Source organism: Psammomys obesus, unplaced genomic scaffold (assembly GCF_907164565.1).
Source record: "Psammomys obesus unplaced genomic scaffold, mPsaObe1.curated_primary_1811, whole genome shotgun sequence".
Lineage (NCBI taxonomy): Eukaryota > Metazoa > Chordata > Mammalia > Rodentia > Muridae > Psammomys > Psammomys obesus.
In genome coordinates this window covers 125484-137960 of record NW_026585689.1, presented here as the reverse complement: position 1 = coordinate 137960, position 12477 = coordinate 125484, and the positions used below count along the sequence as shown (strand labels likewise).

At 42.0% G+C, this 12477-nt stretch overlaps 1 protein-coding gene across 1 annotated transcript in view; it reads left to right on the top strand.

Annotated features, from left to right (window-relative positions):
* The window catches only part of Tmprss7 (transmembrane serine protease 7), a 36156-nt gene extending 25091 nt beyond the window's left edge, over positions 1 to 11065 (top strand). The window contains exons 12-18 of the mRNA XM_055594874.1: positions 946 to 1053; positions 3484 to 3594; positions 4389 to 4505; positions 5376 to 5547; positions 7068 to 7336; positions 9213 to 9349; positions 10804 to 11065. Of these exons, the coding sequence (XP_055450849.1) occupies positions 946 to 1053; positions 3484 to 3594; positions 4389 to 4505; positions 5376 to 5547; positions 7068 to 7336; positions 9213 to 9349; positions 10804 to 10974 (1085 nt within the window). The 3' untranslated portion in view covers positions 10975 to 11065. The remainder of the gene's footprint in view (positions 1 to 945; positions 1054 to 3483; positions 3595 to 4388; positions 4506 to 5375; positions 5548 to 7067; positions 7337 to 9212; positions 9350 to 10803) is intronic.
* The last annotated feature ends 1412 nt before the right edge of the window (positions 11066 to 12477 follow it).

The window sequence follows — 12477 nt, the reverse complement described above, 5'->3', positions numbered from 1 at the left end:
TGTGTGTGTGTGTGTGTGTGTGTGTGTGTGTGTGTGTGTGTGTGTGCTACTCATAATTCCTTGTGATAATGGTGCTTATACCAAAATACAGTGGGTCTGCGAGTGGCAGTTTGTGCTCTCTTTGGGTGACAGTGAGTAGGCAGAGCCGCTTGGTTGACAGGGTTCAAATGTCAGCCTGCAGAAAGTTTAAATTTATACAGGAAACCACAGAACATAGCCAGGAAGCAGTCCTAGAAAGGACAACGTTTGGGAGAAGTTGTTGAAGCTGCATAATGCAGATAATGTCTTGGAGATATTTTAGATCTCTTTGAAAGGAGACCACCAAAAGTGACGCAGCGGAGAGTCCATGAGGGTGTGAGAAAAAGCTTCTCTCAGTGTTGTTCTACTCTGCCAGCTCTGAGCGCACATTCTACTGGATTCGCAGTCTTACATTCTGATATTCAGAGTGTTTGAATTTCCAGTGGGGACGGAGGAGGAGGAGCCAAGCCTCTGAGAATGCTTCCCACACCATGATGCTGCCCTAGCGGGCTGTCTACTCTGTCCATTGCCCCCAAGACAGCAGCTGGCCTGACTATGTGTTCTCTTCCCTTCTTTCACACAAGAGAGGAGGGATTTATTATTTCTGCAGTATTCAGCCATAAGCTCTGGCCAACAGCTTTCCCTTTGATGAATAAGGTGGTTAAGTTGGGCAGTGAGGGAAGAGACAGGAGCCCTGGGCTTACTCTATTCAACTTCTGTAGCATTGTTTTGCATTTACTCTTTGTTTATTGAAATTCTGCATTAAAAAATATCCACATTCTTAATTAGATGGAGAAATTGTATCATTTCCCCCATTTTCCTATCAAATCTCTAACCAATTAATAACTTTTTAATTCTTTGCTAAGGTAGTCTGATGACTTTTAGGAACCCCAGCCAAGATTTTCTGTGTTTCTGTTTTGCTTGTAGCTTGTCCTGCTGGATCTTTTAGATGTTCCTCCGGCTTGTGTGTTCCTCAGGCTCAGCGCTGTGATGGAGTGAATGACTGTTTCGATGAAAGTGATGAACTTTTCTGTGGTAGGTGCAATACGACTTCATTACAAACAAATAACTCCTTGGAATCATTGCTGCTGCTGGATGACACCAGTCTTTGTATTTGCTGTATGACTGTTACTAGCTATCCCGAAACACAATGGCTTAATGAACTCAATCGTTTATTCTTATGCATTTATGGGTTGCATAGATGCAGCTTAGCTGACTGGCTCAGGTTTAAGCACTGAGCCATTCCATGCTGAGATCTTTGCAGGTTGGGATTATGGCTATTCTTTATGGCACCTTCTTGCATTGAGCCAAGGTGCTAAAAGTAACAAAAGCGACAAAAAGTGAACAGAAACATGTGGCTGCCCATAAGGCCTGGCCTTGCAAGGCTTACATCATATTCTGTTGCTCAGAAGAAGTCACATGACTGAGCCCACAGTCAAGAGGGAGGAAAATTTACTTTGCATACATTGAGGACGTGGAAAAAGTGGTATAAGATACCCTGATCCCAGGAAGTAATGTCTCATGGTTAATAACTTAGTCCACCACAACCCTATGTGAAAGCACAGATCTCTCACCTCGAGAAACTCAGAATCTGCAAGAAGCAAGTTCAGTGTGATTGCTTATGGGACACAGGTGTGGTGAACAAATTTGACAGCTTAGCTTAGCTTATTTATTTATTTCTGTTAAAGCTACTTATTTTTTTATTGAAAAAGTTTTTTTTTCATGTAATATATTTGGATTAGGGTTTCCTCTCCCCCAGTGTCTCTCAGATCCTTGCAATATCTCCACCCATCAACTATGCCTTCTTTCTTTCTCTCTCTTTAGAAAACAAGTAACCAATCAAACAAAACAGAATTTAAAAAAAAAATCAATGAAAAAATTCCACAAGAAAGACAAGCATACACACACATGGGGGGGAGGGTAGGAGGAGACAGAAAGAGAGAGAGAGGGAACAAAACCTGTAAAAACACGCAGCTGGAGACCATATCATACAATCAGAAGACCAGTAAGAAAGCAAAGCAATAGGAGTCACAAACATTGACCAAAATAACCTTGAGTTTGTTTTCTGTTGCCCATCTACTGCTTGGCATGGGACCTGCCCATAAGTGCAGTTAATATACCCAGTGAGAATCCACTGGACATAGCCTCTTGGTTAGCTCATGCTCGCTTTCACCTCTCAGATCTGGGGTCCAACCTGGCTTGAACCTGTGAAGGCCCTGTGCATGCTGCCACAGGGCCTTATGTGGTCATATGTGTGTCAGTCCCGTTGTGTTTGGAAGACTGTTTCCTTAGAGTCCTCTGGCCAGTGTAGTCTTTTTGCCTCCTGTTCTGCATACACATTGACATCATGCCGGCAATGACTAAGAGATGGATACAGGATATTTCTAGCCTGAGTGGAGAGTTTAGATGTGGATTTTTCACTGTTACTTGCAACCCATTTCTTAATCTATTACTAGTTTACAGGGCGATAGAAAGATAGTTTAAGAACAACATAAAGTTACTGGCAGCATTTTTCTCAGGGTTTAATATTCTCCTAACAGAAATGGTATGTAATCTTTCCATGTCTTTGGAGAAACATTACATTTAATATACTATAAAATGACCTGTACCTCTACAACTGATAAATCTCATAATCTAGAAATTGTGGAGAAAACCATCTCTTCTAAAGATGCTTGCTGGTACACTGTGCTTGCTGTAGGTATGAAGGAAATTCAAGGAGTAGGTCAAAGAAGAAACAGTGATGTTTAGTGTACTTATCTATCAGAATAAAACTATTTTAAAGTTGTTTCACATGTGGACCACAAGTCTGATATTCTTTAAGATCTCATTCATTGATATTAATTCACCAAGCTTTCTGTGAGCACCTATGAATTTTGGTCAGGGACTCGAGGTAGAGAGATGAATGACCCAAAATCTTCCATTTCAATCCACTTTACCTTCTTCAGGAGGAGAGGCAAGTTCAGCTCAGATAACAGCTGGTAAGAATTATTTTTCTTAAAAAAAAAAAAAAAAAAAGGTTAGTTAAGCCAGGCATGGCAGAGCATATCTTTAGTCCCAGCACTCAAAAGGCACAAGCAGGTTGATCTCTGAGTTTGGGGTCATTTTGATCTGCATACTGAGTTCCATGTCAACTAGGATTATACAGTGAGATCTTGTCTCAAAAATAAAACAAAATATGATTGTTTATGATGCAAAGAGTTGAAGTTTCTTTAACCACCAGATTTAAACATGTTTACATGATAAGAAACCAAGATCTGACAAACCCTTTTGGAAGGAATTGTACCAAAGTAAGGAATCACACTAAATGTCTGCTTTTTTCCAGGGACTTGTCATTTCAAGGAAAGCATGCTCTCTCACTCTGTTCTATTTGTCATGTTAAGGTTCACACCTTTAGAGGGGCACTATTAGTCATCAGAAAGCCCACCTGATGTCCTGTGTTCATGACCTTTCTGTATTTCATCACAGTGACGGCCAAACCTGCCTGCAACACCAGCATCTTCCGGCAGCATGGCCCTCTGGTCTGCGATGGCTTCCGGGACTGCGAGGATGGCCAGGATGAACAGAACTGCACTCGGAGTGAGGAGGATACCCAGGGTTCTGTTCTTCTGTTAGAGCCTTGGTGATCCAGACAGCTCTGCTGCATTCAGAGACAGCATCTGCCTCAGTGTCTCAGAGCATTTTTTATCCCTGATATCTCTTGTTCTGAGAATCCTCCCAATTCTAGAAAACAGTGAGATGCTTGTTCACAATGAGATAGAGTAGGTAGGGTAGAATTGGATGTGTTCCTGTGCAAATACAGGAGCATTTTTTGTGGTTTTACTTGCTTTTCATGCTAGCTGTAGGTTGGACAATGAAGGTCTGTCATAGAGGAGCCTGCCAGACACATGAGGACACCTGATGATACCACAGCAGAATGTGACCCTCTAGGTTGTGCACAAATGAACTGTAATTCACAGCATCTATCTATTATTTCTCCCCAACCATCTAAAAGGACTGCATGTGGTGTGGGTTTTGATAATTATTTTTTTTCTTGGAGAGTGAGACAAGGCAATAGCCAAAAGGCCATGACCCAAGACCATTAATATGGCCAACACTTTCATGTTGAGTTCCCCATGGCTATGGAGAGGCAGTTGGAGTGGATTCTCAGCTGTATTCCACTGGCCTGCCTTCGAGTGCATCTCCTTAAGGGATGGAAAAATGTCCATGTGGGGGTGCCTCTACTATCCTCTGCCAGCTTTTCCCAGAGCAGAAAAGAGGGACCCTGCGACTAATACACCTTTTGTAGAGTTCATGTCATTTCCTCAAATCTGTTTTTGACCAGAAACAACAGCAACAAAGCAAAACTCTTCCATCTTTTTGCTCATTTTTAGGCATCCCATGTACCAACAAGACCTTTAAGTGTGGCAATGACATTTGCTTCAGGAAACAAAATGCACAATGTGATGGTATAGTGGATTGTCCTGACGGAAGTGACGAAGAAGGCTGCAGTGCGTAGAAATGGCATCTTTTGATTAGTGTATTCTCTCTTCCTTTCCCCACTGTTTTCATTTTCATTGCTTCTCGGTATGATTCTTCAGCAGAGGCTGCTTGGATCTAGAAAATAATAACACCCATTGGTGAACTGACTCTGACATTGTTCCAAAGAAATAAAATCCCTTGAGGTTTGTTCCATCTTCCTTCTTGACAATAGGAGTTAACATAGAGAATGCTTTCCAGTAATCCCAATCAATAAAAAAAAATAATTATGTTTGTATAAAGAGGTGTAGCCTGGTGGATGGCTTTTAGTTATGACTCTCGATAAGACCAACATTGAGATTCTTTATGCCATGTGCTTTCCTTAATCATGTGGTCTTTCATTAATCACCATATTCAGCTGTATCCACGCCATTACACTGAGAAGCAACAGCTCTGATGACCAGGCTTTTAGTAGAAGTCCACATGTCTTGGACTTATAAATTCTCTCCCAAATGCCTTCTCAAATAAGCACAACTTCAAAGACATTCTCAGTTCTTTTATATTAAAAACTTACTGTTTCCTTTCCAAACAGCAACCTAACTCCATGGCTTGCTGTTACGTCAGTCCAGCTGTTACTACAGCGACTTCCTCCCCGGCATGCATCAGTGTGTAGACTCCAAGTCAGGACATGCTCTCAGCAGCACAGGTGTGGTGCCATGTTGACGCAGGTTCCAGACCTATAGATTTCCTCTCTGCTAGATAAGCAGGCGATTTCCAACTGTTGACTTGATGAGTCAGTTCCCAACCCAGCCATAAATGTGGTCAGATTTCCAGTTCTCTCTCTCTCTCTGGGTTTCTATTTCTATTCACCTTTAGCTCATATGACACTTCCTCTCCTAAAGGCTGTAGCAGGAGTGCTTCCCTCCTCCACCGCATCGTTGGGGGTTCTGACTCCCAGGAAGGGACCTGGCCTTGGCAGGTCAGCCTCCACTTTGTTGGATCAGCGTACTGTGGTGCCTCAGTCATTTCCAGGGAGTGGCTTCTCTCTGCGGCCCATTGTTTCCATGGAAACAGGTAGACCATCCCAGTCAGTACTTTCAAAAGCATACATCTGACTTCCGGTTGTGAAAAAAAAAAAAAAGCTTCACATTGGAAATTATCAATTTAGTTGGGCTCATTTATGTCTTTAAGTGTGTGTGGGGGAACCAGTTGTATGCCTTTTTTGTTTTGTTTTGTTTTGTTTTAAGGTAGCATTGACATATAGAAAAGAACACAATAGAAGCACCAAGGTGGGATGGATATGCTTTCATTAGGCTGAGGAAATGGAAACGGGCTTTCAAATCATAGGAGCATGCCTAAGTAAGTGTGTGGACTATGGAGAGGGGCAGTATTGGAAGATGGTTGGAGAGCAGGTGTGGTTTCATGCTCACTCCTGCCCATCTCAAGAATGAGATTTCCAGGATTTTGACACATCTCCACCTCCCTCTAGCTCCATGCCAGAGTCCCTAGTGGCAGAGTCCACATATGCCCCACAAACAGGGATCCCTTTTGGATGAGGCAGGGAGAGCAGGAAACTAGGACTGGCATCAGAAGGGCTCTGTTTGCCTTTTCCAATGGGGTTATTGAGGAACATATTCTCTTTTAACTAAGGATAAAGGCTAACCTTAAAAAGAAAAACTTACTTCAACTTTAAACCTATCTGAGTTCTGCTGGATCTGAGGTGAAACAAAACATCTATTATTCTAAAATTTTAAACAGAGTATAGCGGCGAGTTTACACGATTTGAGTTGTTTTCCCTGGAACATACAGTATTAGTGTTAATTACTGAAATAGATTCACCAATAAGTAAAATAAGTGCTCCAGACATACTCTTTGCCTTAGATTCTTTGAGTGTCTGGTGCATTCATGAGATGTCCATTCAGCTGATTAATGTATACACTTTCTGTGGACCATGCCCTTAGTTTTCTTCCAAAGCTTCTGTGTTTTCTGCATCCATATTCTTTCTGGTTGCTACATTGATTCTGTGGGAGATCAAAACCTAATGAGTGAACTCCAACCCCCTCTGGTGAATTGAGCAGGGCCTGAGCAACCACTACACTGATCTGTAAAAATTCTGAGAGTTTTCAGGGAAGTACTTCATTAATGGCCTACTTAAAGCACATTAATGTTTGATCTGTTGATAGCCGCATCATTTGCATTTGGTAAAAGGGCCTCCCCTCCAAAAGTACCTGACTATCCTTGTGCGTTTACATGATAGCATTATAAATATAAACAAAGGTATAACAAATTGATTGTACTCACTCATATTTTTGCCCTGTATGTAGTTCAGGAGATGTTATAAGGCAAGAAACTTTTGAGGTATTCTCTCAAAATACTGTTGAGAGATTTCTCTGCAATGTATAACTTGCTACTACGACAACAGCGGAGTCCATTGCTGTGTTTAGCAAGGAGACAAGGGGAAGCTTGTGATTTTTGCCATGTCCCTGGACAAAGCCATTGGCTAAGACAAGTCCTCCCTTTCCCACCCTCATGGCTCTGTGGAGTACTTGCTTCCAAGCCATTTATAACTCTGTTCTTCATTCCTTTACTCCTAGGCTGTCTGATCCCACACCATGGACTGCTCACCTTGGGATGTATGTGCAGGGGAATGCCAAGTTTGTCTCTCCAGTGAGAAGGATTGTGGTCCATGAATACTATAACAGCCAGACCTTTGACTATGACATTGCTTTGCTACAGCTCAGTATCGCCTGGCCGGAAACCCTGAAACAGCTCATTCAGCCAATATGTATCCCCTCAGCTGGCCAGAAAGTACGCAGTGGGGAGAAGTGCTGGGTGACTGGCTGGGGGCGAAGGCGTGAAACAGGTATGCATGAGTGGTGATCATGGCTCTGCCCTGCAAAGGAAAGACTTCTGGGCTGATCTAGAGATGATTCACATATGGAGGAAGTCCCAGTGAAGGGGTATTATCATCTGTGTCTTGTGATCTTCATACCTGCTCTAAAACAAACAGGACACAACTGATACAGAGAGAGAGAGAGAGAGGAATTGTACGAGCAAGGAACGACTGGTCAAAATGGGTCCTTTTCAAACTCTGCGGAGGTGCTAGGCAATTCCTTTTTGTTTTTAGGATCACCTGTCCTCTAGAGAAGTGGTTCATTTTTGTAAAGAAGAGAACTCACATATGCATACCCTCCTGTGCTAACCCAGACAACTGTCTGGAAGGTTATGTAAGTATGTCTCTCACCAGGACTATTGGCCAAGAGATGGGAGTGACAGAGAAATCCAGCCAGGACCCCTCTCCTCAGATGGCAAATTCTGACCCAGGCATCTCAGCATCCTAGAATTAGTTCAACCTAGGGGGAATTACAATTTGCAATTAGCTACACACCCAGAAAAGGAACCTTTTTTCAGCACGTAAAAGTCAGGCTCTATGCTGGGGAAACCTCTCTATCAAGCCTGCCTGGTCCATGATTTGTAGCTGAATTTATATATATAATGAGGAAAAGAATCCGAAACTGCTTGAATGTTTCCCCAAGGGTTAGTGCCTACCTATTGATCCTGGGATCTTAGATCCCTTTGATGTCCTTTCCAAAAGGGAAATGGCAGATACAGGACACACAATTTTTCAGTTTACACCACAGTTTTGGTTTCGAACCACTGGGGTGGTTTCTCAGATTCTCATTAATGCCTTATGGACATATGGAAGAAATGGTATTCACCACCAAATGGAGTTTGCTGAGTTCTAAGAGTCCTGATAAAGGACGGCAGCTGTTTGCACAGTTGTAACTCAGCTTCTGTGTTATTGTGCCTGGTGATTTCATTATCTTGTTGTCTTAGTTTGCTTTTTTTAATTGCTGTGAAAAGCACTATGACCAAAAGCAACTTGAAGAAGAAAGGGTTTATTTCACCCTACTGCTTACAGTTAGTCAGTGCATCATGAAGTGAAGTCAGAGCAAAAATTCAAGGCAGGAACCTGGAGGCAGAAACTGAAAACAGAGACAATGGAGGGCTGCGGCTTTCTGGCCTGATGCTCAGGCTTATGCAGGGCCACCTGCCCAGGGCTGATACTGCCCACAGTGTCTGAGTCCCAACCTCGTCAATCATCAATTAAGACAATGCTCCACAGTCCTGCCTACAAGTCAATCGGCTGGGCACATTTTCTAAATTGAGGGTTCCTCTTCCCAGATGACTCCAGCTTTTGTCAAGTTGATAACAGCTAACCAACACTTTCATCATCTGTCACTGGAGGAAGAGACTACCCAACTCATTGAAGAGATGCTTTCTTGATAAGCATGAGTACATACATATGTTTGTAGCCATGCAAGTTAGAGAGGAACTGAAGAAGCTATAGAAAAACAAGTTAGTTTTTATGGCTCCTTATAGATTCTCAGACATCAGTTTTGTGTGTCTTTTTTGAGGAGTCCTCATGAAATGTAAACAGTGGTGCTAACAGTTGCTGACCCATGAGCCCACAGGACACGGTGGCACAGGTATGAAAGTACAGTGGCACAGTGGCTCAATGGATAAGGTGATAAAATCAGACCTTTGACTGGGTCCTGCTGTTACTTGTTGGTTGTGTGTCTTTTGTAAGTCTTCATTTCTTTGGAAGCAAAATGGGGTTAATAGAATTTATCTCAGAGAATCGCTCCCAGGCTGAAGGAAGATAATTCGAGCTGATTGCTCAACTGAAACCTGGAAGAAATGTAGTCCATGATATCTATCCCCAATGTGTCTTGCAGATAATAAAGGCTCCCTCGTTTTGCAGCAAGCAGAGGTAGAGATCATAGATCAAACTGTCTGTGTTTCCACCTATGGGATCATCACTTCTCGGATGCTCTGTGCAGGGGTTATGTCTGGCAAGAGTGATGCCTGCAAAGTAAGTCTTCCCCCTTTCTTACATGTGGTGCCTTCCATAAATTATTTCAAATTCCATCCACACAATACTGAGGCTATCCAGGGCAGACCTTGTCTTTCTTTTATCGGAGTTTCCCAGATACTAATTATGATTCAGTTGCCTAAGACCAGGGAAACATTGAGAAAGAAAGGGTTTAAAGAAACAACCATTCCCAGGTCAACAAATACCGAGTGCTTCAGTATTGTTACTTGTTTCCTTAACACCAAAACTACAGGATTCATTTACCTGTTACTATGATTCTTAGACTGAGAAAAGGAAAGAGGAAGGAGGCAGAGATGGAGCACACTCATCTAGGCCCCCTGGTTGCTTTGGGAGAGGTAGAGATAGTTGTAGGTTATGCTCTGGGGGAATATTACTTCGATCTTTTCATTCCAATCTGTGCAGATATGTCTATAATTTACAAAGAGCAAATAGGTGATCCATAGTATAAAGAGCACTTGGGACCTTTCCCACATCTTGCCAACTTAGGTGCAATGCCAGGACCCTATCTTATAATGTTTTCCATCTTTTGAGATTTTATTTATAAGCAAGATTCTTTATATAAATTCATTCACATCATCATTTTTTTATCCCCATTCTGTAGAAGAAGATAAATAGAATCCCCACCCCCAAAGTTACACAGCCAGTAGGTGTGATGGGTGGGAATGGGAGCCCTTTACTAATGTTAGTGTATTTCAGATGCTCATAGCAGCTGGCCAACTCCCTAGCTGTGTTCTACACAAGCACCAAGTTTTGAGATTAAATTAGACTTACAGAACTAGCTCAACAACGAACATCAGAACCCGGTTTCCCTTTTGTCAGAATTTACATAAAGAGATGTGAAATATTAAATTGAAATATTAAACAGGGGCATCTTGAAGCTCTAGCTCTACCAACTTTCCAATGTGCACACACAAAGCCCAGATATTATATTATACTTAAAGAGTCACACTGCGAGGATTGTTTAAACGTTAAATTATTGCAGTGTTTGTCCTGTGGTGCTGAGATGTCAGAGAACTCTCAGATGAAAACAGTTGGCAGCCGGTGGCTCTTAGGGTTCTTTCAGTGGACCTGGCTAAGTTGTCTTTTCTTCTTTTTCCTTGGGTCAGTGAACCAACTGCTGAAGCTGAATGGTCCATGGAAGGAAGTCAATCTTCCAAGATATCTGTGATGTTTTTATGATGGTGAAATGACCCCAGGCGGTGTTGGGCCTATAGCTAACACTAAGTAGACACTAATCCCTACTGTTATTACTCCATTCACCGCTACAACAAATACTTGGAGGGGTGGGGATTGTGAGAACTGCTTTCTTCTGCATAGTGAAATCAAAACCATTACAGAATGAGACTTTTAAACAGAACCTATTGGACACATAAATGATGGACTTGGTGCTCATGAAACAGAGGTCTTCATGTTTACATTATCTTTTTGTGTAGGGAGATTCAGGTGGACCTTTGTCTTGTCGAAGAAAGAGTGATGGAAAATGGATTCTGACTGGCATTGTTAGCTGGGGACATGGATGCGGAAGACCAAATTTTCCTGGTGTTTACACAAGGGTGTCAAACTTTGTTTCTTGGATTCATAAGTATGTCCCTTCTCTTTTGTAACTGCACCAGTTGTATTTTTACCTGTGACTTACATGACAGAGATGATACATTTTAAGAATTTAATTATTAATAATAAAATTAATCATTTCAACTGAAAAATGTCAGATTGAGCACACCTGATATTTATTGCAAGGCAGACAATTTAAGATGCATTCCATAAAAATTCTCCAAGGATATAATGATCTTTATCCTAAGGTATCAAAATGCTATTGACTCAGGGATGGAAGAAAACTAAAGTAATGTCACAAACCAAGTCTCTAAGATTAAGTGAGAGCTAAGAGAGAAGAGGTCCTTCCTATGTGTTCCAGTGAAACCAGGGGTGCTTACAAGGATTGAGACGAACAGGGCACACAGACAAGACATTCCAGGGAAGCCATACCTGACTCCTAGCAGTCTCACAAAACTCAACGCACAAAACAAAGGTACCTCACAAAGTGAAATAGAGCAAAATTCAGTAAATGTCAGGGGAGGTAGTGACAGTATTGCTTTCCAATCCAGTTCCATTTGTTCTATTCACATCACAGTGGACAGGATCCATGTGCACAGGGTCCTGTTGTGTACAGAGAAACTGATTCACACACACACCCCCACACACAAAACGAAGGATTTGCGGTCTTCACTAAAGTGATAGAAGGCTGCATGGTAAGAGTTGGACTGAAGTGCACCCGTGAGATCCTCTGTCTTGGTAGAGGTGGCTGACAGTCAAAGGCATTTTTGGTGAGTGTTCTGAAAGTCACACTTTTCAGGTATGTTATCACCTGGGTTTTGGGTGTGTGTGTGTGTTTTCAAAGCCTTGTAATGCTTTGAATAGCTGTAAGTCTACAGTACCTGCTCAACATATTCCACTTCCTGATTTGTCATAATTTAGAGAGTGTCTCACTCCAAAGGCCAGAGTTAACATAGCACCAAACAAGTAAAATGGCAGAAAAAAAAAAAGAGTATTATTTATTTTCCCTGGAAAAAAGTCAAAGGAGAAATAACAGGCATCAGAACACTGCACAGAAGTGTAGAGAAAATTCAAAAGTAAAAGGAGGGAAAACGGAAAGTATTATTTTCCAAATTAGTAAAGATGACTGAAAAATTCTGACTACTGTGAGATAATTAGTATTTCCAGCTTGCAAAACATAATTTGATTTTCTAAAGAAGTCCCCTTGGGATTAAGGGTAAACAGCATCTATCTAGTGGCTGGTGATAAAGCCCTGGGGCAGGACCGTTTGCCTGGGCTAGACTCCTAGCACTGCAAAGAAAAGATACGTTCCTAAATATGTTCTCAATATTTCCGGAGTCCGCACACTGGTCTTAATAACTGTCTATGTGGCAGAGAAAGGAATGAAAGAGTACAGTGTTTCTGAACAGAAGGTTGAGAGGCAAGATCCTTGGACCAACACCCAACACACACTTTGCTTTATACACACAACTCCGGGCTCACTGAGCCAGTTCTGAGCTATGCATGGGGTGTGGAGGGCACTGTCTGCTTACTGATAGGACACACGTGCTTTTCCC